Source organism: Triturus cristatus, chromosome 3_2 (assembly GCF_964204655.1).
Source record: "Triturus cristatus chromosome 3_2, aTriCri1.1, whole genome shotgun sequence".
NCBI lineage: Eukaryota > Metazoa > Chordata > Amphibia > Caudata > Salamandridae > Triturus > Triturus cristatus.
The window spans coordinates 216,210,359-216,237,076 of NC_140584.1; the positions used below are offsets into that span (position 1 = coordinate 216,210,359).

General features: G+C 41.2%; 1 protein-coding gene across 1 annotated transcript in view; it reads left to right on the forward strand.

Annotated features, from left to right (window-relative positions):
• The window catches only part of THSD7B (thrombospondin type 1 domain containing 7B), a 2,208,177-nt gene that overhangs the window by 2,048,303 nt on the left and 133,156 nt on the right, over positions 1 to 26,718 (forward strand). The window contains exon 21 of the mRNA XM_085647534.1: positions 703 to 820. Within this exon, the coding sequence (XP_085503660.1) occupies positions 703 to 820 (118 nt within the window). The remainder of the gene's footprint in view (positions 1 to 702; positions 821 to 26,718) is intronic.

Consider the following 26,718-nt stretch of genomic DNA (forward strand, 5'->3'; position numbering starts at 1 on the left):
TTGCGTGAGTCTTGATAATAGGAGAAATGTCGCTTAGCGACATTTCTCCCGTTATCCTGGGGAGGAACGCCCACTTTGCATCTCATTAGAGATGCAAAGATGGGCGTTAGTAATTCAGGCGCTAAGGCAAGGTTTCACGCGATAGCGTGACCTTGCTAATATAGCGATAAAATTATCGCTGCGGTTTTCGGCTGAAAACAGCCGCAAAAGCAGCGCTAATTTTATATCGCCGCCTTGTAGATATGCCCCTGTGATATTAGCATATGTGCGAATAACCCTCTTTCCAGGGCATGACTCTGAACCCTATTATACGAGTACTTGTCCTGTTGATCAAGACATTATGTTCACCATATTATATGCATCAGTTGAAGGGTAAATAATCATTTGTCAATGAAATGTTAACTCATGCATTTGATTTTTATTAAGCGCCAAACCCAATAAACATCATTAAAAAACAAATGCAAGACCCTTTCACGTAGTTCTGTATGATACTTTTAGGAACATCTCTTGATTCTGTTTGCAATGTGTTGTTTATTTATGGGATATAAAAATAAACTGTTAAACTATTTGATTTTATGTTGAAAGCAAATTGTGCATGTTTCATTAAGAATCCAATTATTTCAAGGCTGTGAATAAACAATTTATATGGTAACTAGAAGCTCCGTTTTAAAATGTTATGTTCTTTTACTTTCTGATTTAAAGAGAAATCTGGACAAACCCTCAAAAATGAGCATCCATTGCCTTATCGAGTGTGCTGTGAACTGTCATCTCTCAGAATGGTCGACATGGTCCCAGTGTTCACGCTCATGCGGTGTTGCAGGTAATCAAAGTGACTATGAGATAACATGGCAGAGGGGGCTAACAGGGAATTTAAATGTGTTAATAATGCAATGTTACCAATTGCCATTCCTCCTAGGTGGGTGCGATTTTGTTAAGAATATGTGTCATGCGCCAGGTTTAAAAATACATTTGCCCTAACACAAACTCGGTGGCGCTGAATTAGCCACTTAATCATGCAAGGTTTTCAAGTTAACAAGGGAAAACAAATCAGCCAGAACCCTCCAGTAATCAGAGCAACCAGCGATTGAAAAGGGCACTTTAGGAACGTATCCGCAAGTTAATTCTCAAACTCGACAGTATGATTGTTGATGGCATTGATAGTTTCAGGAATAAGTGATGGTTATCAGCTTGATAACTTTGGAGATGTCCATAAAGAAGCTTTATCACAGATGTTTCATTTTTGTTTACTTCTGGTGAAGGCTTGGGAAGAGGAAAAGGCAGCAGACAGAGTCAAGATGTTTTTGGCTGAGGAAATGTGCTGAAATGTGACAGCCCTGGTTGGAGAGGGTCTTGGCATGTGAAAGGGGAGATAAGGAGAAGATCATAGACAGGTGAGGATCCCACAAGGAGAAATAGGTCATGGCCATTTTGTGCTTTTGAAATCAGTGTGTCTAATGTATGAGGGGAGCGATATAGGTTAATCATGAGAAGGTGGACAGAGTGCATTATTTGAGGTTGTGAGGTGGCGGGCAGCGGGTGGAGTAAGTGACTGAGTTGAAGTTGGAGAGTGTTCTCTCAAAAAGATACAGAGGTTGCCAACTGATAGTGAAAGTACAGTAGCGTCGGGTATGGAGCAGAGGGTGTGTGGAATGATTTCTGTTGTAGAGTATGGGTGGACGTAATTGGCCAGTGCCCTGACAGAGCTTAGCATTAAGCAGCAACTAGTCATAAAGACAACATGCTATTAAATGGGTGCAAAGTGTGGGAAAGCTAGCTAATCTCATGAACTTTAGAGGTTGTTTGTTAAGCAGTAGAAGGAGAAGGTTTGATGGTTATCGTGCAAGAAGTGACCAGAGAAGTAAAACAGCTGGATGAGGATTCAAAGAGATTTCTGAATGGACACAAAATAAAATGACGGAGGATTGAGCTTTAAGAAATGTGCACTGATTGGTGACGGTAGCCAAAGACATTCCAGGACACCAAGAATAAGTGGTTCAAGGGCTAGGAGAGAGACAGCCAAGGCTTGAATCAATAATGATACGCTTCCGCATGCTTTTCAAGAGTTTGTTGTGAATAGGGGAATGCCTAATTGTTACCATGGATGCAAAGAGATTAAAAATAATTCAGGAGTTGTTAAGCACTGTGAACATTCACAGTCTTCCACCTTGGTAGTTTCATGCAAAAGCAGAAAAACTAAGCAAGAAGTCATTGTTGAATGAATTCCTGCTTCAAGCTATCCCATGGGCGAGGGCACTTTTGAGCAGAAATGCATGCCTTTTCTCCCATTAGGCTATTGAAGCCTTTTCTCCTAAAACCAGAAAGGTTGGGGGAGGCTGCAGTAGGCATTCTCTGGCACTAGGACTTTGCCCTGGGAAGTAAGGACTCTTGAGGAGTAGGAAGTGGGAGGCCGGAATGTGTCTTGATGTTGAGGCAGGCAGTGACACCTTGCCCTGTATGGCCCATTGCCACAGTAACAATGGATTCTCACTATGGAAATGCGTCACTGAAGCTGCGTCTTTTAACATTTGGAAGTTTGCTAATTTCAAAGCTTTAAAAATCCGTGAACTTGCAAGCCCTTGGAATATGCAACTCCATCCACTTCTAGTCATGATCAAAGCTACTGAATGAGTTTGAGAAATTAAGTAAACTGTACATTGAGGAGTAATGAGTGGTTTTGAAGTCTGTGATATAGTTCAGTGTTTTACTATTAAAGTGCTTATAAAATACATCCAATCGTAGATCAATTAGGTGATTGGTAGTGAACAGCTCTGAATTGTTTTCTACTGTAACATAGGTATATATTTCTGATTGGATGTTGCTCCGGGAATGTATTCTGTAAACTGTTGCTAAAGTGCAAATTACGCACAAGGACTCCATTTTCATTATCAAATTTAGATTGACGTAGTTTCAATGCTGACAAGAGTGTGCCTTCACAATTTAATATATAATTAAGTGTGAAGAAAATAGTGAAAATTGTAAAATATAATTTTTTTGTGATTTTGTGGTAAGGTACCAATGAGAACTTAAAGGATCTGATGAGCCCTGCCAGAGGGATAATATAGATATTTAACATGGATGGACTTAAATATGGATCCCTGGAAACACTACAGGGTGAGATGTAGGGTTCTGAAGTGTACACATTGAAACTTACTGATTGAACTCTATGAGTTAAGAAGGACGTAAGCAGAGCAAGAGCACAGTCTTTAACCCCCAATTTGCTCTGTCTGGTGACCACATAAGTGTCACCGACCATAACAAAAGCAGTGTAGAGGTCCAATAGGACTAGGATTGCTTTGCCGCCACTATCCAAAGTGGAGCAAATCTCCTCTGAAGAAACAATAAGGGCAGTCTCCGTGCCGTGACCACTACGGAACCCGAACTGTGATACATCCAAATGGTTATTTTGTTCAATAAAGGAGGTTAACTGTTCAATCGTTGCCTTTTCCACCAGTTTGGCTGAAAAAGGCAGCCTTGCTATAGGAGAATAGTTGTCACTATCAAGGGGATCGAGATTAGTTTTTTTTTAGAGTGGTAATAGAGATCCATCTTCAATTAAAAAAATAGAGTACATGTTAACAAATAAATAGACATCAAAATGACAAAAATCTCATGTAGGGAACTGAAGATACGATTTTTTAATTTTTAGATGGTTCTAGCACCACACAGCACAAAGTGTCAATCTCCTTTTATTTGGGTGTGCTAGACTTGGTCAAGGTCAAAAGACTGACCGAAATGAAGCCCAAGTCAAGTACAGGGAGCCAGTTCACCGCGATGGAGTGTTTACTTTCTAACGTAGTCGTTTTTCTGGAGAAATGTTGTTGAAGAGGTCATTAGCGGCTCAGGGTGCCAGCCGGATTCGACGAGGGTGACTCAGCTCTGGTGAGAAATTGAAGGCTCTTGTAGTCGACAGTGGGAAAACTCCAAGTGGTTGGAGTTTTAAATCTGGGGCTACAAGGGCAGTGCTGTTATCGGGTTGCTGCTTGGCATTGGCTCCAGTGAAATCATCTATGTTCCGACTTACAAACTGTTCTGAAAGCCAGTATCCTTTCAGCGGGGAAAACCAGCAAGTTGAGTCCGACCGGCATTTTGATGTCGGAGGCTGTGGGTTGGTGGTGGTCCGGTAGTAGCTTCTCATTCTTTTTGTAGAAAGTTCATAAAAATTTCCAAGTGACCAGTCTTTCAATTTTGAAGTTGGAACAAGTGCATTCTAACACTAGCCAAAGCCAAGGGTTCGGGTCCTTTTGGATAGCACTTGGGAGTTAGGACTCATTCTCCCAGAAGCAACCAGCAGGGTCCATGGCATATCCATTTGGGACTGGCCACTGGGGCTTTACAGAGATTTGGGCTTCTTGCAGCTTTTGTGATCCTGGAGCTGAATAGGAAGCTAGTCAACTAATCATTGGAGTCACTCTTTTGTCCTGGGTACAAGTGGGGAGCAAGTCCAGCCCTTGAGGTTTCTCTCCACAGGTGCAGTCCATCTTCTATATTCCACAGGTTCAGAGATGTTCAAAAACGTGTACTGAAGTTACTGCTTTTATTCTCAGTGCCAGCCTGTGGTTGAGGGAGACTCCTGCCCACTCCTTGCAGTAAAAGTTCTCAGAGGTGCCCTTTTTACTTTAGCAGCCCTTCGTGTGTGGTGTAGTGTAAACTATCCCTCAGTGCACCTCTCTACCTAAAACCAATATGGCAGAATCTTTATTTCCTTGTGCAGAGCTCTGGGAAAACCCCTAGGTGTGTTCTAGGAAAATGAGACCCCCCCATTCAAAGCAGTTATGAAACATGTTTTTCTACCACTGGGAGTGATGCCAATCAGGCTACTTGGACAATGGTAGGGGCAGGCCAAAGTGTGAAGTACATCTGCCTGTGACAGTGTATACCCTTTGAAGCTTGTGCATTTGATGTCTCATCCTGTCAGGGGATGGTCACACCTCCTCCCAGGCAAGGCCCTTTTGTTCCTTTTCCTGGGAGCCATTTACATCTCATTGCAGGGGCCATCAGGCTGTCAGGTGGCAGTCGGGGATTAACTCTGAAAAGGCTCCTAAAGGATTTAGGCAGAAAAATCATAATTTTCTAAAAGTGGTGTTTTCAAAATAGTAATTTAAATTTCGACTTGATAGTTTGATAACATTTTTAATTAGGATTAATTTGAGTCATTAAATCATAGCTCTAGCTATTTCCAAAGTGAAGCTTTACATTATAAGGCGTTAAAATGTAACCCACTGCTTTTTCTATTGTCGAGCCAGCTTTGCCACTGTGAAAAACAAACTTGGAGATTTTTCACTGACATGTAAAATGTAAGTACACATGTCCTACTTTTTAATTGCCATGCATCCTGCAGGATGGGCATTTAGGGCTTACCTTAGCCATGACTTATAAAAATGAAAAGCACAGGTTTAGGCCTGGCAAGGAGTTTAATTTGTTAGGTCGAATTAGCAATTTTCCCACTGAACACTCAGGCTCTAGGGACACCCCTAATACATGATTTGTATTGTCACTTAAGTGGTGGCACAATAGGTGCTGTAGTCCACTTGTGACAATTATCTTATAGGTCATGGGTCACCTGGGTACTAGATAACTATGGAATTGTAGGTACGTTAAATTTGTGAATTGTGATTTTTTACAAATTCGACACGTTTTTAGGGGTCAGAGCACATGCACTGAGTCCTGGTTTGCAGGGTTCCAGGATACAGAGTTCAAAACCCAACAGCATCAGTACAAAATCCATGCAAAAAGAGACATTTTCTTACAAGAGCAAATTCATATGCCATACTGAGATGCATGTCCAGCTCCTGCCTCAACAGTAATGAATTGACAGTGCAGTTATTGCTGATTTGAAATGTCAGTCAATCAGTCATGAAGATTATGGAACGTGCCTGATAACATTATCTTATTGTCCATGTTACAGTTCTCTTCATAATTTACCCAATCACTTGAACAAAACTGGGATCTCAAATCTGATATTGCTGGCGCTGCGTAGTTTGTTGGAGCCTCCTGAAATCTCAGCTTTATTGGTTAAATAGGATGTGTTTTGCAATGTATGAATGTTGTGTGTTTAACAAGCAATCTTGTAATTGTCTCTACCTCCAGTGAGAAAAGTGCGGTGAGGTGGATTTTGGCAATACCAGAGAGAATGGATTGGTCATAGTCTACACTGAAAAGTACCAATGTTTGTACAAATTCATTGTAATCTAGTTCTGGTAAAATAAGAAAAAGTAGTGTTCGTTAATTCATTTTAACTGGTTGTTAGCATAACTGATCATGTTGTCTTTATGTTTTTCTATATTCAAAGGATTTTCCAAAGAGAAGGCTTGTAATTTACCGTTTTCTAATATGTCGGCCTGCAGTCTCCTAGATTTCTTGAGCATATTTAAACGTATCCCCATGATGTCATCAGTAAGAAAGCATGAGTAAATCTAAGCATTAATACCAAATTACGTATTTTACCTATCCTACTAGCACCTGGGATAACATTCAAGTTCCATTAAACCTATGGAGCAGTGATACTCAAAGTATGGCCTGGGGGCCCCTTGCGGCCCTCTGGACCTTTAAATGCAGCCCCCTTGGTGAACAGCAGCACCAGCTGCTGTTTATGTGCTAGCACTAATATTTAGAAAACAATGTTAAATAAATGGGCAAGCATTTATTAACCTGCAAATGAATGCTTACCCGTTTATTTAACATTTTTTGAACCTCCTTTCACAATCCATGACCCACACAGACCCCCTTCAGCCACCCTGCTGGCATCAGTGCGGCCCTCGGGCACACCACAAACCGTACTTTGTGGCCCCTGGGAACATGTTTGTGAGTACCCATGCTCTAGAGACTCAAGTGGGCTCTCTAGTTGCCGCATAAATATTAATCGGTCCGATTACATTGCCATGTGTACATTTCATCTTTGTGCAATGGAGGTTAACCCGGAGTTAACTGCGCAAAATAAGCATGGCAGCCAAGGCCACACATAATATATAAAGTATTTTTATTTTTTTATCGAGAACCAAAATAGTGCGATATGAAAGATGCAATTTATATAAGGTCCATCTTTTGTGGATGATGATGTATATGGGATATCACAACAAAATACTGCTAATCATTTCACACCAATTGCGTAGCCATTTGCAGCTCCCCAAAGTAGCATTTTTTCCTTTTCGGAATCTAGTTTTGATGTAATATTCTCATCAGGCACACAGGACATGAACTCATACAAATCTGCAATGAGCGTGCGGAGGACAGGGGTCCAATTGGAACCACGATGAGTGAAGTGCCTACCTAAATTATTATCTCCTTGAGGCGCTCTGTAGCAGTTGGTTTTAGAATGGGACACCGCTGAGAAACAACTTAAAACACTTAAATAGTAGAAGAGCATTAGAACATAACTCCCATCATGTAGTAAGTGGATCACCCTTGGCCAATTTATCATTTTCATTTTTATAAATAGCTAAACTTCGAATTCTTTTTGGAAGCAAGGTTTTGGAAGCAGCTGTTTTCTAGCCTGCAGTGGGTTACTGTTTACTGTTTTCTGCAGCTTGAAGCAGCGTGAATTACATCTCAGTTCACAGTGGCAAGGTGAGAATGTGGTTAAACCCGCTGTTTGCAGCACAGCTGCCCAGAGTGAATTCTTCCTTTAGTTCATGAGGTACAAACATATACTTTATTTCATAACACTAGCACCATGAATCTCAGCATACATAGAGGGTTTGCTTTACAGGCTTAATTTTATTAATCGTAAGCAAGAGAGCCATTAGGGTTCAGGATAGTTTTACAGACTGCTGTAAAAAAAATCATTAATCATTTTTATTAGGTTTTAGCCGGCCTTAAGAAAGATATCGTTTAGGTTTTGGTTGCCATATGAAATTATGGAACGGTGTGCAAGAAAACGGAAGACATTAGAATGATGGAGGTAGTATAAACCTAAAGATATTACAAAGTCAGACAAGAAAGATGCATAATGTAAATAAATCTGCTTAAAACAGGGGAAAGTAAAAACTTTCAGAAAGGAATTCCTTAGACTGCAACAGTTACTAAAAAACACAAGCAAGCTTTCAAATCCTTTATGTAAATGTTACTTCAGCAAAATAATTTGAAAGGGCTGGTCAGTTGCGGTCTGTACAGGTATGCGTGGTTTGCGGGGAGGGGTGGACTCGGCGATGTGGCAAGCGCAAGGCAAGTGGTTTTATTTATTTTACATTCCCTACCGTGTTGTTTGTCACTTTCACACCCCCCCACCACTGCATCACCGCGCTTACCTGCACTGGCCGCCACTGGAGCTAATCGCATGGGGGAATACAATGGGGTCAAGTCAAAACGAGAGGCCAGTGTCAAAGGCATTTAATAAAAACATGGGCTGGGAGTGGGGGGAGTTCGGGAGGGCACAGGTTGCCCGTAGTGATGATAGTCTGAGACTCCCTAAGGGGCAAAGGATGAACAGAAATACGAACGTACAATGAAAAAAATTATGGATGCAGGTATTACAATTCAAATAGCTCTGAAATGAAGTACACCAAAGACGGAAAGGAGACAGAAAGACATCACAACTCAACTAACAGAGGTCCTTCATATTCAGTAACAATATAGTGAAATAATATTAATGAAACAATATACTGTTGTGGAGTCAGGGCCATAAGTTACAAGATTTGATGCATGCTGATACCAAAACGTCCAGTCACTCCAGAGAACAAATTCATTATTAGAAAACTTCTTCGAATGGTTGGAACTCCACATAAGACATAACAATATTTGTACTATTGACCTTCCTGGATGGATGATATAAACCTAAAACGTGTTGGTAAATGGGAATATACAAGAGCTAAAAAATGGCAGCCCAGCCCACTTAGATTCAATGCATACATCACAAACATTAATCTGCCATCTAAAAGATTAGCACAAATTCACCCAGTGACCTAGTGAACGTTTTGACTTCAACAATTTTACATTTAATTTTTCAGGCTACACTATAAGAAAGTAAAATTAACTTCATCTTTAGTAACTAGGCATAGCATAAAACATAAATTGGAGCTGCGGCTGTATATCAGTATGTTGAAAACAGTTGAAATGGTTTCCCATGTCCAGAATCCATAGAATTTGGAGGGTATCATGAATGGTGTCCTAAAATGCATAATCTCTGGAGAAGTGGAAACCTTACCTACAGACTATCAGCCATGGCTAGTGGTTCAATGGTAATAATTTTGGGTACCCAATTGCTTTAACTGATTCCTATTTGACACATAGGTAGAGGTATATGACATTGGTAAAATTGATTCCTTTTAAAACTAATTGTATGATTCTTCAAACAGTAAATTAAATTAAATTAAGTTCAATAGGATTTGTCTTACCACATTTTTATGTTATACTGCATGTGTCTTAGTATCACTGCCAACAAACCCACAAGGAGTTGGTGATAGTGGGGCACGGTTTGGAGGAGGCTCCAAATGCGAGGTGGGACAGCGGTTTTTAGCTGTGGGTGGATGCTGGTAGAAAAATGACTGTTATGGTCCCAGTAAAAAAAAATAACGCATTTTCAAGTACTGTTAGTCAGGATTAGATGACATTGAATTACCTTAACTAGGATTTTACATTTTTAGCTATGTTTGTAAAATAAACACATACAATTGTATTTCACACAATGCAAAGAAAGATAAAGACTCTTTTGTATATATTAGAGGTGTGAAGGTTCAACATTGTTCTTTTGCATACAATGTAAATTCCTGCCTAAAAGGTATCTTAAAATATTTCTTGGGTGACCCTAGAAGTTGCTTCTAAATAAGAAGTTACTGCCTGGGTAAAGACTAAGCCATGTTTTAGGGAGGTGGATTAGTAATACTTTAACAATTATGGTGGTGATCTTTTGTGACTCTAGCAAAGCAAAGATGACCAGATGACCCTACTGCTTTCCAAGCACTGGAAATCGAGATGGTCATCTTGCCTTCACTTATGATCATGGAGGGATTGGAATCAAGCACTGACTCCTAAGGCTGATCCAATAGTATGAAGAACCTGCAGAAACTCAGAATGCCGGAAGTAACACAGGCCTTGATGTGTTACCTGGACCTTTTGTGATATGTGACATGGAGAATTCCTCAAAGATTTGAGGTATACTTATTCCATTTTTCACAAAGGCTTCTCACACATAGACTACAATCTAGGGGTGGGCAGAGCTCATGGAGCTTTACTCTGCAGAATTTCACTGAGTTACCTAAAAACTGTTTTATTCTGGTCCGTCACGCTGCTCGCGCTGATTTTAGCACTGGGAGCTTATCCCACGCTGTAAAACCAACACGAACTGCACCATGTGACGCACTAGAGGGGGCTGCTTCTTTCTGCTGCTCGATTAGATTTTTTACTCGAGCGGCAGCTTTCGCAACGCAAGCAGCAACTTTTCTCAACTGCGATCAGTAGTGACCTGCCGCGACCATTTGGGTGGAGAAATCTCGCTGGGAGACAGTCTAGCGCTATTTTTTTCTCACTTGCCAACTTAACGTTGATGAGCCACATGCAAGAAAAACACTGCAATGCGCAGTTGGCAGTGTTTTTGCTTGACTCTGCTCTCCAAGCTTAGCACAGAGTGGGCAAAACTCTGTGAACTAGACCGGAGAAGCAGAGTTTACCACCGACCCCTAATATTATCATACATCACACTCTTATTCACAAGAACAAATAAAAACACATTTAGACCCTAAATACAGATAATTAAAAAGCTGTTTTGGTCAATAAGTGGTTGAGTTTAGGGGACTTTATATAACATATGCAAAAATACTATATTGTTGATGTTTTCTAAAACAGTATTGGGACTGGGTTATTTTTACTTCATGGCTTACAGATACCGCTGCTTATATGAGAGGTATAACCAAAATGACAAGTTGCCTGATGTGACAAGATGCAAATACTCTCAGGGTCCCTGAAATTTAAACAGAACGTTTATAGTGAATGCACAGAATATGGAACTTCATAAAAATATAGCTGGTCATAGAAATGAGCTTTTGAATTCAGTAACACGTAGTAAAATTGTAACATGAAAAACCGCAGCGAAGGAGAACAGATCCAATATTCGGCAGATCAGATAGAAAGGTAATGCCAATCAGGATAACAAACATTATACTCCACTGTAGCTGCCTCATTTCTGGGTCTAAAAACTTGATTTGGAGTCATCTTTGCTTCTAAATAAAAATGAGCAGGAAGAAATGCCTATGAAAATTCAACTACAGAGGTGAAAGCCATATCTTGTCCATTTAAAAGGGTCGTCAGGCCCTGCTGGGCTACTAAGAACATAGTTATCTCTCGTATGCTAGAACCGCTCATTGTCCTTGCACAATACATCTTTTATAGGGTTCAAGTATTTTGGCAAAAAAAAAAGACCACTAGGCTCCTCTATAAACCTGGCAAATAACCACATTTTAAGGACCAAAGGCAAGATGTGCTCACACATTCATTTAGTAAATTGCAGGGTTTTTTACAAGAACACATGTTTCTGAATGTATTACACCAATTTAACGAGTCAGTAACATGTAACCAAACTGCTAAATTGGTTTTGGAAATCATAAGAAATTGATATTTGGAAGTGTGCTTTGGGCGTTCCTTCATAACAGCAAATTCTTATGGTATTTTTCTAACACCTAAAAAGATGTGGTAACCCATTCACAAATGCCAGGGGACCCATTTGTACTTTGTGAATGGTCAGCTAACATTATTGAGGAGTAGGCAGTTGTCCATTGCACAACAGCTTAGTCTTATAAATTGGACTCGCAAACCTTTCTATTTTAATAACAGACTACTTTTTCTTTAAGGAAAACAGGCTGCATTAAAAAAAAAATTGTTCAGCAGCCCACCATCCCTGTGATGGCAGCAATTCATATTGGTATGCAATTTGCGACTTAGCTCATTAATATTTTTTAAGGTTGGTGAATTGCGATCCAGTGCAATTCAGTATTTTGTACACCAATGTATTAGTACGTAGGTGAAGTTGCAACAAGCTGGTGGATTCCCAAATGTTCGTGCACAAATTACAACCACTTTTAGCGAATCCCATGTACATCCATTGGCCCCAAATTCTTTAATATGGATGGCACATTTATCTTCAACCTGGTAACAGCCAACTTAAAAGAGGGGTTTCAAACCTTAACATTATGACCATGAAGGTTTTGTTACTTAATCTTTGAGCCATAATTGTAAAAAAATTGATAGGGATTTGGGTTGGCCATCTCAAGGAATAATCACAACTCTTGTCAGAGTGAACCCTCAAAGTCACTAAATTACCCTGTGCTCAACTCCTTGGTTGCTGTGGCAGAGAGGAGAAAGGCTTCCCTTAAGGCAAAGTATAACGTATGTATGCAGTATCAAAAGAGCAATAGAGTCAAAACACAGTGCAATAAAAATCCCAATCTTAATTTTAAAAAATGGAGCAAAATGTAATAAACAAATCTTCACCACAATTCTAATAGGGGGAACTGGTGATATATATTTTTTAAGGTTTTAGTTTTAAGTGGAAATAGTGCCAACAACAGCAAAGTGCAAATGATATTCAATGCCCCATTACACTGGGACCAAGGCTCGATTTGAGGCTGGCCATGATGAAGCCCTGATTGGATACAAGTGTATTGGTCCCACTGAAAAGTCAGGCAACATCCAGATGCCACTGGCCAGCTGGGTACCTAAGGGAAAAGGTAGCATGAAGCTTGTTTTGTCTCAAGAGCCACGCAGGAGGTCAGCCAACTGGAACTGAGGAGCCCAATTTCTCTTGATTTGACCATGGAGAAGTCCCTGTCCTTCAGGGCTCCTTTTAGGTCACATACAGGAGGTCCAGCCCTTGTGAGTTTTTAAGCAGGTCAAGAAGATGTTCTAATTGGGGTACCTTGGGGTTTAATATTTCGGCTGGCTACCAGCTATTGGATAGGGATTACTGCTAAGCACTCCCTAACCAGTGGGGTAAACATTCCCATGGGCAGGCTCTGCCCTCTTTTTCAGTAGTTATTGCTTTCGTTACTGCAAGCAAGCTCAGTGTGGCATGTCTCAAGGCATTTTCAAGATGGTAAAAGTCTTCGGCAACACTAAACTTGGACTCTGTACAGGAGTGCATTATTGTAAACACTAGTGTCCTCCCACATCCAACACTATACGCCTCTACGAAGCAGGCTCTTTTTTTCACAACAAACTTGGCAACAGACGTCTAGTATGGCAAAAGCAGGGTGGCTCCTACATCAACCAGAGAACAGATACATAAGAATTGTCCTGACATCCTGTTTTCTTCCTCTTAAGAGAACCAAAGTATTACATGTGGCTCACACAGACCTGTCAGGCAGGATGTGACACTGTGGTGTCAATAGGATTTCAACATTCCCTCCTCTGAAAATTCTGCAAATCTCAGAGAAGTCATTTTTCCCATTCAGCGCCTGGGAGAAATTGCATACCTTGTTCACTCCTCATTCAGGGCTGAGCACTTACTGGGTGCTGGCAGAGGCTAATGCTAATTAACCATTGGAAAGCTCAGGCAGGTAATGTGTACTTTCTGAAAGTTAGTTTCCCTTAGTTTTCATAAAATATCCAACTTTACCATTTATTAGGGTTTTAAAATATGGTAAAAACAATGTGTTTTTGAGCAGATCCCTTTCCTGAGTTAGCAGTGTAGTATTTTAATCTGACTTGTTACTTTCTACATAAGAAAACAGACTTTTGTCACTGTAGAGACATTATAATATTAATGTTCAAACTATCCATGTTGTAAATATCATGCAGCCTGCTTTTGTGGGCTAATGACTTACTAATATTTAAATGAGAGGACTTTACCTTTCCAAAAGGGTTATTTTGACAGGCTTCACCATAGGGTTTACACTGCAGCAGTCAGGTTACATATGATAGGCTTGTAGCCATGTCTGCACTGCCAATGATGGCACAACAGGTGTTGCAGTGGTATTCACCTTCCAGGTCTGGAGTGCACTTTCTACACAATATTAGTGACTTACATGCATGTTAAATGTGCCATTAGTAATAAGGTAATGTAATCATGATTAAAGGGGGGCACAGACACTTTACTCCGGTTATCAGGACACAGGTCATGGAATTCTAAAGCTAGCAACATTAGCATCCAGGAAAATGTTACACAGTTTGGGGTGACTATGCAGAAAAGGTGGATTTCTTACTTTATTGGTCTGTATTGATGTAGCAACATTATTTCACCACCCTGTAGTGGCCATTTTTGGATGCATCAAGTACCATTGGTTTGTTCAATGAGTTTTCTTCTGGGCAGTCCTGAACAGTTTGGGGTTTCCTTTTAGTATGATAAACATAATAAAAGCCTTTCAATATTCTCCAGAGCCCTCACTGACAGTAAAGAGGAACTTGGTGACTGCTTCAACATCAAGCATGTTATCCAACAAAGTTCAATTATGACCAATATCAGATCAATTTCGACTTCATGGTTGGAGATTGGCTGTTTATCATTAAATCAACGGTTGAATCAAGCCCCCAGGTAATTCAAACTCTTCTCTGCTATTGGTGTATTTTCTGGTATAAGATAAACAATAGTGAAAAAGAAAACCTAGTAGAGGAAACGAGAATGGAGAGAGCACATTAAAAAAAAATCAAATGCCTGGGGGTAGTCATCTCTGTGAAGATTAACACCATTGTTCTTTGAAATTATTCAAGTAAGTAATGCAAGATAAAATTGCCTCTTGATATAGCCCAATTGCCCATAATTAGTAGACATAGGGCCCAACTATGACTTTGGCAGTCGGCGGACTACTGTTGTCATTTGGCAATCCAACCGCCCGCAACAATGGCGGTCTGACCACCGGATTACAACAATGTGGGCGGGCAGCCCACAGCAAGCCTGCCACAAGTTCACCGCCACTGTTAAGATCTCCGGTCCTGCGGCAGCAGCAATGTGGACAGGGCAAGTCAAGGGTGGAGGTGGCGACATCTGCACCACCGTGGGTATTATGACGTGCCTTTCCTTAGACCTTTTCATGGTGGGGTCCCCGCCATGAAAAGGTCGGCCGGTAGGTAGGTAAAGGGCCACAGAAAAGGGCTCCAAGACAAACAAGCCTATGTGGCTGGGGCCCAGGTTGGGCTCCCCTATGTCACCCATGTTGGTGCGTGCACTGTTTGCCATGCACGGCATGGTGCATGGCAACAGTGTGCCTGACTTGCTGCTGGCGCAACAATGCTCAGTCTCTCTCCCAGAGCTGAAGCATGCTGCCGCCTTGGCTGTGCCTCCGCAGCACTGCCAGACCCGCTGTAATGTAACACCATCCAATGCACGTTCCAATTGAATTATTCACTAATATTGCCCACCTTTGTTGGTATATTTAGTGTCTCAATGGTCATGCCAGATATAATGTGGTGTGTGCCACGTGGATTTCCAAATCCACAAAACTCATTCTAAGTCAGGTACTTTAAATATGAATAAATAATGTATTGATCAGGTGGATAGACATGGTGTAATATAAGGGCATTAAAGCTCTTCATTCAGAAAACATCTATCTTCCTTCTATGCCATTCAATAGAAGCAGTCTTTTTACAATTTAGGTTGGAGTATTAGTTACAGAAAGCTTTACACCCTTTCTTTGAAGCTATATCAAACTCTGGACATTGATCCTGGAGAATATCACAGTTATGTTTATCTGCTCTTTGAAAACTCTGGTGAGAGTTCTGTGTTAGCTTGGACAGCAAAGCTGTCTCCATAGATTATTTCATATGTTTTCTGTTTCCATATTCAAAAGATTGCTGATTTAATGGAAAGCAGATTGAAACAACCTCTGCAACTCTAACTTAGATTTATATTACTAGGTTTTTGTCGAGTTGTTTCTATGTTTAGAAGAAATCAGTACTTGGTTTGGTGTTTTTATCCAAAGAACTACTTAGTAACACTTTTAATTGATTGTATTAAATGTTCTTGGAGGCACTTTAGAATGAGGATGGAACCACAGAAGAGGAGGACCTGATGTTGCAGCAAGAAAACATTCTGCTACTTAATAAGAGAATATTTGAAGACCATGGATGTCATTTATTTACGGCCATTTATTTATGTGTTCAGTCTAAATCACACTTTGCTCTTTAAATTAGGGGTGGGTGGAAGGAATTAGCTGAGTTTTACTTCACAAAATTCTGTGGAGTTACATAAAATCTCAACGAAAATTTGCGGATTCCCACCCACCCTACAATCCCCATCACAAATGGACAACAGCCTTCTGGACCAATAATGTAATCAATTGTGTTTGCACAAAATTGGAGGTGTCATCTTCGGACTTGATGGTCAGCACGAAGGGGGAAGGAACTGGTGGAGAGAGAGAGAAGAGAAAAAGTGGTGTAATATAGTGTGAGAGCTCCACGTGCTTTCACAAAGGCACTGCTGCCCCTGCTTACAATCACTCCAGCCGGTGAACTGACTCACTGCCATGAAGCCTGCTCACAGCAACAAGAGTTTAACCCCTTTATGAGTTTACTGCAGTGGCAGAGTGCTCTGAGTGCCAAGTGCATCCAGTAGAGGTGCACATGACCCCTGAGACAGAAGGATTGAAGGTCACCTCAGTACGAGCCCGGTGTTGGCCAGCACACAGGACAGGGGGTCAAGAACCCAAGTCCCAGCCACAGCACAACCGCAGCTTATCTCAGTGTGAGCACTTTTGCAGGACACAGCAGAGGGATAAGCACCTAGCCCCGGCCACCTGCTGGCCACCACAGAGCTCAGCAGGGGGGGCAAGCACCTGAACTCTGGACCTGTGCTGGCACCAACACAAAGCAGCCATGCATGCAGCAAGCACCCAACCCCCACCGGTCAATTCACACAGGGTTGTCAGGTGACTAAATGTGGTGAGATTTGAATGGTTGAAGGAACTCTCATCAATGGATTGTCTGGGCAAGATCCTCACAGCTACTTAACATTAGACTGCCAACTGCGGTGGTCATTTTGGATGTACAGACTACCCAAACTTATGGATGCCAGATTGTACAGGTTTGTGCTGGTAAACTCCAATTCACATGGCGTTTGGCAGAGTTTTTGCCGAACTCTGCACTCCAAGCGGAGTGGCAAACTCTGCAAACTCTGCTGGCAAACTGCAGTTTACTGCTCACCACTAATTTAAATCAGATTCACAATATTATCATTATTTACATCAATTATTTGTGCATCTAAAATAGCTTAAATCAAACAAGGCCTCTTTAGAAATGCTTTAAGTTTACATCATTTTGATGTGTGTCAGAGGGTATATTTATGATTAATGAAGCTTCCACTTTGGTTTACTGATATTATGGACCCAATTCACAAAGCAATTTGCTTACAAGAATTCAATTTAGATATCCACATGGCTTGACATATGATTGCAAATCTTTACTGACAGATTTACTATGTTTTTGTGCAAAACAGCAGCAATCAAGGATTCTGGTCTTTGTTGCATCAAAGGTTGAGAGAAAAAAGCCTCATAGCTACTATGGTATGGAGCTGTTGTTTTCTCATCCAGTGCTAGTGCATGTTAGGCTACCCTGTGCCAACATACATCATCTAATACACACAACAAGGGTGTGTGTGTTCTGTCAAGAATAGGTTTTACACTCAAAGGGAATCCTTCAACTACAACAATTATGTGTTAATAATGTTGCCACTTTATGCATGAGTTGTACAGTGCAGCACACATGCAAGGTATGAAAATGTGGAGAGGTTTTTTTATTTATTGGAGAGCATAATCCACACAAAAGATCAAAGTGTCTTAACATTTGCAAAACAGCAAAGCAGAGAGCAGGGGGTAAACAGAAGAAAATAATATAAACCGCATCCTAATAATCCAAATAAGAGAAGCATTGTGGGAAAAGACATGATAAGGAAAGCCCATTGTCTCGACCAGCCAGCGTCTTGCCCATCCAGGGCATATTTGGATCCCAGATCTTGCCCAACCTCCTTCTATGGGCATCATTCTTTAGAAAAACACTTTCAGAAAGCATATATTCAGAAATTCACAGTACCTGCTCCTTGGACACAGGGCTACACTTACAAGCCAAGAACATACAAAGACCAAACTGGCCAGGAAAATGAAAAAAAATAGAGCTCCAATATGTTTTGGGGGATATAAGGTGACTGCCCCAAAATGATCCATTTCAACTCCCATACTATCGACAAGTACGGCATGTTATTACATTTTCAAAAGACAAAAGCCTAGTAGCTACTTAGGACAGAACAGTGGCAAAGACATAAACCACATTGGCTCCCTCCACCCTACAACCCAAAGCAGTGGTCGTCCACGCTGAGCTTCCTTACTTGAAGATGGTGGGTTTTATAGTAAAAAACATTAATGCATTTAATATGGTGGACCTTGATTCGTGATACGTTGAGGATGCTCTGTTCAAGAGAGTTGCTGATCTTGATATACTCTGCTGTCACTACCATGTCCAAAAGCCTACTTCATTTATCTGCCCTTAGCTAAAAAAGGATCACCCCAATGAGCCAAGTCAGCTGACGGTAACTAAAAGGCCAGACTGATGTTGCCCTTTTCAGGATCTTTCAGATAAAGTACTTTGGGAGTAGCCGATCTCATCTCTATCAAGGCTGATAAAAAACGTTGAATTTGTAAATACCTGACAAAATTATACGGGGAAGGAAAAACTGGTGCTGCATTGTCTCAAAGGAATAAAATGCTTACCCCTTGAACATTTGTCCAAGAGTAAAGAGTTTGGCCGCCTACCAGCTCTCCTGAAAGCCATGACGGACAAAGAGATGTAATAGCGGTTTAATTCTAAATATGTGTATTTGTTAAAAAGGAAAGTATCTGGAAATACTTTTTTAAGGAACTCCAGATGAGACAGAACACCTTTAAAGTCTTCAACCTGGACCTTTTAAAGTAGACTGTGTCAATCATGCCAATTCCTGGGGCAATTGAATCTCCCAGTGGCAGATAGTCCACAAGCATACAGCCCTGCACATATCTACCCCAGCCATGACCAGATGGAGTCGAGAAAAAAACAAAGCGAGATAATAAAACCACAGAACAGGGAGAGGGACCCCAGCCTTGTTCTTGGGAAAACTGCAAGAGCTGGATCTTAGTGCGAGGTTTCTTATAGCTCCAAATGAACGTCTGCAAACTTGCCTCTTTCTCCTTAAAAAACAACATGGAAGGAAAAAGAGGAATACATAGAAAAAAATACAGACACCTGGGAAGAATAATTAGATTACACCTGCCAATCAGGTCGAGAGTCAATCAATTTCAATTATTAAAAACGTTAATTGGTAGATGGTAGAGTTTCCCGTAATTATTTTCGATGATTTCTTCCATACACACCAAGAGTTCTAACCCCAGATATGTTGACGAATGTACCCATCACTTAACCTGAACGGGCAGGATAACTTTAGACAAAACCTGTGTTTTATCGAGATTAAGCTTATATCCTGAGACAGCTCCAAATACCTGTGAGGCCACCTCCACTGCCTTAATAATCTTGACCAGGGTTAAGACTGCTACATCGTCTGTATAACCTAAAACCTTAACCTCAAATTGATGAATACGCAGAAGGTGGATATCCGCAGTCATTTTAAGGGCTTGGATATATAGCTCGATATATAAAACAAATAATGGAGGCGAAAGAGGGCATCCCTGCCTAGTACCACATGAAATGCCTATGGTGTCAGACAGGGATGCCGAAGATCGGATCCTAACTTTCAGGCCAACATAGAGTTGACAGACTCTAAATATAAAATCAGGGCCTATACTGCCCCGTATTGCCCTTGGGCAAGGGAATGATGGTACTATTACAGGGGCTGTAGTTCTTTTTAATGATACCTTGTTGTAAGAGAGATTCAATCACAGGTTGTATTCCCCCCTCTGCCTGAGGTGACAGTCTGTACTGTCGGACATAAGGTAGTTCTGCATTTTCTTTAAGTGTCACTCTATGGGGAGGGCATGTTTTCAATAATCCTGCCTCATTTTTGTGTTTTGCCCAAAACTCTGAGTTCACTTGCTCTAGAACCTTATTTGTAGTCAGCTGTAAAGCCATATTCCCTTCAAGCTTGTCAAAAACTGCTGTCCTGTCATTTCTGTTCATACACAACGTCCAACATCACCCTTCTCTATCTCCCAACACAGACACAATTCCTAAAGGAATTGTAAAATCCTTAGTTCTAGGTAAGTCCTGAAGGCGTTTGACCATGGGGCCCAAATCCTTAGGGTAGTGCATGTGGTTCAGAATCTAGCACTTGAAATAACCTAATTTCCTGTGGTCCTAGTTCAATGCTCACTGCACACTCTTCTTTTCCTACATATAATGTGTGCTCAAGCAACTCCATTGTCCAGTACAAATGTGTGTCTGCCCTGTAGGCGTACCATTCAGGCACTGCTCCTGTGAAGAATGCTGCAGTACAGTGTATGGGCCCAGGTACTAATGTCAACTGCACTAAATGAGTGACCAATTCACTCTCAATGTCAGAGCTGTATTTAAACAGTTCTGGAAGCATGTTCTCATAAAAATCTCCATGTAATGGAGTCCATTGGTAACGTGTTGGAGAGAGAGACAAGACGGGGGTGCACACAACACAGAGTCCTCACTTAATTTGCAAGCAGTAAGTGCTCTATTAGCCAATTCTAACCTGTCCTTTTTGTGAAAAATATAATGTTGCATGCAATTTACAGAGGAGGTCTCTCCCCAGCAAATTGATGGGTGCATCTGGTGACAATAGAAACTGATGGGTCAGTGTGAAGTCATCAACAGCAACTGGTAGGGGTTCTGACAATTGTTCATGCATCATCATTCCATTTACTGCTATAGTAGTGACTGTTTCACCACTACTAGGACCCAACTTGTTTCTTACTGCCGATAGGGTTGCACCACTGTCTATTAGGAAATCAATCTCTTTACCACCTACCTTAATTTAGAACATGGGATTCTCCTCAGGTGTGTCTGATACCTTCATCATAAAGTACTGGGCTCTGGCTTCTGCCGTTTGTCCCATCTCTCTCTCCGCGTGGTCCTATGCTGATCCATGTTGCTCCTGGAAAGGATTCCTCAGGGAGTGCTGGGTCTGCTTCAGGTCTCTGGGCATGGGTGGTGCTGATGGCTGGATCTCATTTCTGTCAAACCTTTTATTCCTGCTGGTTCTATCATTCCTATTATACTGGTCACTTTTCTCATTCCAGTCCCTTCTACCTCTATTATTTCTACAACTGCATCCCCAGTGCCCATACCTTCGACAAATATACCACTGATCGCTACTCTTGTATCTTCTCTGGTATCCTTGTCCATTATCCTGTCTATGCTATGCTCCCTGATAGTACATTCCCTCTGGCTTTTACTCTCTTTGTACTTGCTGTAACATCATTCCTTTGTCATTTTTAGCGATGTCCTTCCTTACCCTAAAAATACCATCTCTTTCCATGGTTATAAGAAGCGTGCACAACTCATGATATCCTTTAGTGGACCAATCAGGGTGGCGCAGTTTACAACTATGGGCCACAGAAACTAGCAATCCATTCATAAGTGTTTGAGTAGTTAAAACCTTATAGGCATCTGTTGTGCGCGGAACCCCTGCACTGTTATCCCATGCTTCATTGTACCTTAAGATGTAATGAGCTACTGACTCACCTGGCTTCTGCAACGTGGCAGTGACTTGAGACAAATCACCATGTTTAACTGCTAGGCCATTAATTGTGTCCCTGATAGACTCTAACCAATTAATCAATCTATTTTCTGTGACATCCATATTATTTGTCAGTATGGTCCAATCTCTTTCCTATGGAATTTGGAACACACTTTTTACTAAAGACCATCTGCTTCCATATCGTATTTTTAATAACATTCCTACATCTCAAGGGAGGGGGGAATAGGCAATACATATTTTATGAAGCCACTCATAATATTTTACACTGGAAGTGAGTGGGTCAGGCGTGTCCTTAATCATTTGAGTTGCCTCCAAGGGGGTCCATGGCTTTAGCATGGCTGTCCCCGCAACACTATTTCTGGTGCAGTTATTTTAGTGTTCAATCGTATGTCATCAGTATATGAGTTCTTACCCTTTCCCTTTAGGGTCCGTGTGCGTGACCGTGTATGTATCAGCCGTTCCCTCTTCTCTAGCTTATCCTGTAGTTTATTAATGGAGCGTTGTATTTACTCCCTATGTGTGTTCACTTCTTCTTGGAACTCATCTGCCTCTTTCCTCAGGTGTGTCAACTGCTCGCATTCCTCTTCATCGTTTCTCTCTTTTGCACTTAGCCCTAAATCCTCCCTTAGACAAAAAGTGGAAGTTTGGGCTAGGGATTCAAAAGCATGCGGCATGTCCCCTCCAAAGGATAAGTGCCCATTCTAAAACTGCCTTCCCTGGGGCGAGTTGGCATGTCAGATATCCTAGTTAAATCACCTTCTAGGGATATGTGGAAATAAGGGGCATGTAATAAGCTTGGTTGTGAAGCCAGTGCTTGCTCAGGTGTGTTATTTCTTTCACACTGTATGTAGGGGCCTGAAAGTGATGGATACATTGAAGTTGCTGGAATTGAGGTGCAGGAGGAACAGGCCCTGCAGACTGGATGCTGTGTCCCAATGTTGGGTGGCTGTTCTCATTGCTGGCTCAATATGAGACCCATGAATTAAATTCACTATTTATATCTACTCTCTGTCTTTTCCTTTCTTCCTCAGTAAACAACAAAATCTCCTCCTCAGTCAATGCACTACTAATTATTTGCTCACTGTCTCCTCCTTCCCCCAGTTTGACAAAAAGGACTTGAGGTTTGGATGCAATAAACTGTTTCTTTAACTTATTTATGTCAATATTTACTTGGCGGTGCGTTCAAATGCATAGCAGAGCAGCAGCCCTTCTAGAAGTAGTGGCATTTGGTATTGCTTTAACCAGGTCTGCTTCAATTCTTGAAAACTCACACTTTTGCCATAGTGACAACAAATGCTGTTCTGTTTGCACATGGTTACTTAATTCCATTAAACACTGGCTATAAGATGTGGGTCAATCTCTTGCTAGTTCTAGCTCCTTTTTAGTAGGCATTCACTGTTTACCATTGCTATTGCAGAGCAGTCTCTGTATTCAGTGGAGGCATTCCCCTGGCCTTTCTTTTTTGAAAGGAGAGCTTTATTTCTTGCAGTTGAAAGCCACTGCTGTAAACAATCTTCTCCATAGGGTAAATCCCATGATGGGTCACCCTTTAAGTGTATACTTTATGACAAGCGTTCAATGTCATCTATCTCAAGAGAACCAAATCTAGGTCTCCGCCCTTCATTTCCTCTCCACGTCCACACTAGCATGCAAAAAGGTGTTACATATTCTAAATAATTTGTATCTTTTACAACCTGAGCTGCAGGGCTATCTGCTGGAAATTTAAAATCCTTCTCTAATGACAGTTGTTTAAACAATTCTTTTGTCTTTTTCATAATGCAAGGCCTTACCACCTCCATGGTTCCTTTAGAATTGTTGTGCCCATTGTGCCCTTCATTCACAATTTTACACCCTGAAAGATAAACAGATTTGTCTCCTGGAAGGAAACCGTTGTGGACCACACTCACACCACATAAATCAATTTGTTTTCTCTGATGCAATAATGTACTAATTGTCATATCACTCAAAGAAGCATTTCAAAGAAACATAGCAAGACAATATTCTTAAAGATCAACACATAAACATAATTGAATAAAGTAATTGATCAATGACAGAACAGTGCAAATTTGAAAATTATTTCCTTGTGTCTTGCTGCCAGCAAATAGTCAATGCTTCCCATGCTGCAATCCAGGAGGGTTGTTTTTATTTCTTCGTTTACCCTACCTTTGAGGTCATAAATGATTCTCTAGCCTAGGCTTTCCTGTTGTGGATTATGGGGTCCCGTAAACCCCTGCCACATATCAATTCAAAGGTATTGATACAGAGAAACATTTCAATGAATCCACATATCAATTCAAAGGTATTTATAAAAAAAATGTCAATGAATGTTTCTCTACAGTCCCCTATTTAGATTAAATGCCAATTACTACCCTTTTAAAAAAACACTAATAATATGTTCTAACTGAGCATTTGAAACACTGAAAGGTCACTTGCAACAAGGTAGTTAGCGCTTTACAGCTTACTTACCAACTGGTGACATTACAGTCCTTCAATGCATCCCACTTCTGACACCATCTGTTGGGCGATAAATCTTCCTACCCTCCTCAGAGCAATGCTAAGCAAACACAGACACCAGCAGCCACAAAACACAGGAAATGTATTTGCACCTTTCTTCTTTTATTGGCATGCCAAGGCAGAAGGCAGACGCACATACCAGTGTCACGTCTTGGAACAAGCTTCTTCTGCCCCACATAGATATTCAGGGGAGCAGTGCTGTCATTAGTAAAATCCTTAGATGTGGACAAGGCCAAATACGGTTATATATACAAATAGAATTGTCATACAAGCACAAGACATAGAGCAAAATAAGGACACAAGAGAGCAGAAAGCAAGTTTAAGCGAAACCTGCAAGAATCAGAGGCTTTTGACAGCTGTTAACCTACAAAGGCAATAAAGGTCCTTGGGTCAGGCTGGAATAGATTTGTAAAGGAGGGTTGATTTTAGGAGCACATAGCAAGCAGTTTGGTCAGAGACAGACATAGTGAGCCTAGTGGGTCTGAGATATTGTGGGGGAGAATTTGAGATTGATTCACTTATTTGGCTGATGCAAACATATAGATATATATTTTTCCTCACAATGTTCTGCCGACTCCATGTTAGGGTCCTTCCCTTTTTTGGGAAAGATAATGGTCTCACCCTAAGACCCACAAACCTGACCAAGCACATTACAAGAATTAAAAAGATCCCGGAGGACCAGGCCAGAATATACAAGAAGGCCCCATAGAATTCTAGAGGTATTTGATTGGGCCCGGAGAACTTGTCCTTGGCTAAGGAGCTGATAGCAGCTTCTAGATCTGTCAAATTTATGGGCTCTTCTAATTTAGACTGCCGGACATGATTCAGCTTGTGGTGGATATACTACCCAACAAATTGGTAAAACGCCTCAGTGGAGGCACAAAAATCCTCTCGGTAGAGATCCTGTGAAAACCACCAAAATAACTCTCTGATGACTACAGAATCTACCACCAGCTCTCATTTTCATTCCAAATCTGCTGGATGATATTCATACCAACACTATTCTTAACTCTGAAAGAAAGCAGCCAGCCCATCTCTTCATTGTTTTCAAAGCATGACAACTGCCTGGTTCGACACTGTTTTAACCTCCCGGTCCCACATACTCTTCCTAAGGGAAGCCTCCAGGACAGCCAGCTGTTCATCAAGAAATTCTGTCCGTAGCACATCCCTGGTGGCTACGATTTGCTCAAATTAGTCTCTAAAAGGGTAAGGGATTTTGGGTCTCTTCGACAAGAGTTATCCTTCATGGAAAGGCAGAAACATCAGCGTGTGCCAACGACAAAAAGCTGTAAATGCATCCCAGATGGCTGTAGTGGCTGTCAATCTAACATTGGACACCAGATATTCCCCAGGAACAGCTCCATTTAGTGGATATAATCTTCTTCCAAGAGCAGTCTTCTCTCAAATGTCCATCCATGCTGCCCTAGGGACTGAAAAAGTCGTCTTGATTGAATGAAAAAATATTGAGAATTGTGATCAGATATAATCTAGGCTTGACCACAATCTTCAGGAGTGAGATCAGAGAATAACTCGCTAGGAACATATCAATAAGCAAAAGAGATTCGTGAAGGGCAGAGAAAAAATATGAAACCAGGTTTGTTAGCTCTCACTTGCCACCATACATTGATGAGTGCGTAGGAAGATATGAGCGGTTTCAGTGTACCCCTGAGTCGTTACTTCCACTACTGGGCTGAATGCAAGTTCACTAGACCATGATATGTAGAATCTATTTTAGGACATAGCATAACATTAAAATCCCCACAAATATTGAGGGGTGATTGACAGAGGTGAAGCTCGAATAAGAGAAAGTCAATAATTGTTGGGTTATCATCGTTTGGGCCTTATACTACACAGATGGTAAGACACATGCTATCTTTCTAGACGGTTGCAATAAGCCACCATCTGTTAGAATTGTGTTTTGCATGCCAACGCCCATTTGCTGTCCGTGACCAACAGTGCAACACCTCCCTGAGCTGAAGTGAAACATGAGGTGCATAAAACTCTTTAGCCAAGCTCCTTTAACAGTATAGTTTGTTCAGAAGGAAGATGCATCTCCTGGAGGCAAACAATTTGTGGTTTAAGAGTGTATAATTCTTCCCTGGCTATCTTGGGCTTCTGAGGTGCTTTGATACCATTGATATTCCATGAGAAAATATGCAAATCTGGCCAAGACCCCTATTGGTACTAGCCATTATCCAAACATGTGAAAACCATGATGCTTTCGTAAAGACTATGCAGATCTGGGAACCTGCACCCTGAGGCTGAGCCTCAATATCAGTTGTTCCATATTTCCCCCTCCAACATTTTTTTCTCCATTTTTTCTCCCTTAACCTTTCAAACCCCTCTACTGAAAAACACACACCAAAACAGAATTCAGGTCATACCCCAATCCCTCCCCTCACCTGACAACTGAGAGGTCCACCCTCTTCCCACGCTATTCCCCAAAAGAGGAGCCATCAGTCAAAAGAAATCCCAACCCCTAAAATCTACACACCAAATGGTTTATATTTCCAGATAGACACAGAGCCAGGCCGTCTCTGAGAGTGCTTTACCCTAGACAAAAAAGGACCACACAACCCTAAACCATTCTCTAAAAAATACTTTTGCCAACAAGTGATACGACCCAGCTCCCAACCCCCGAG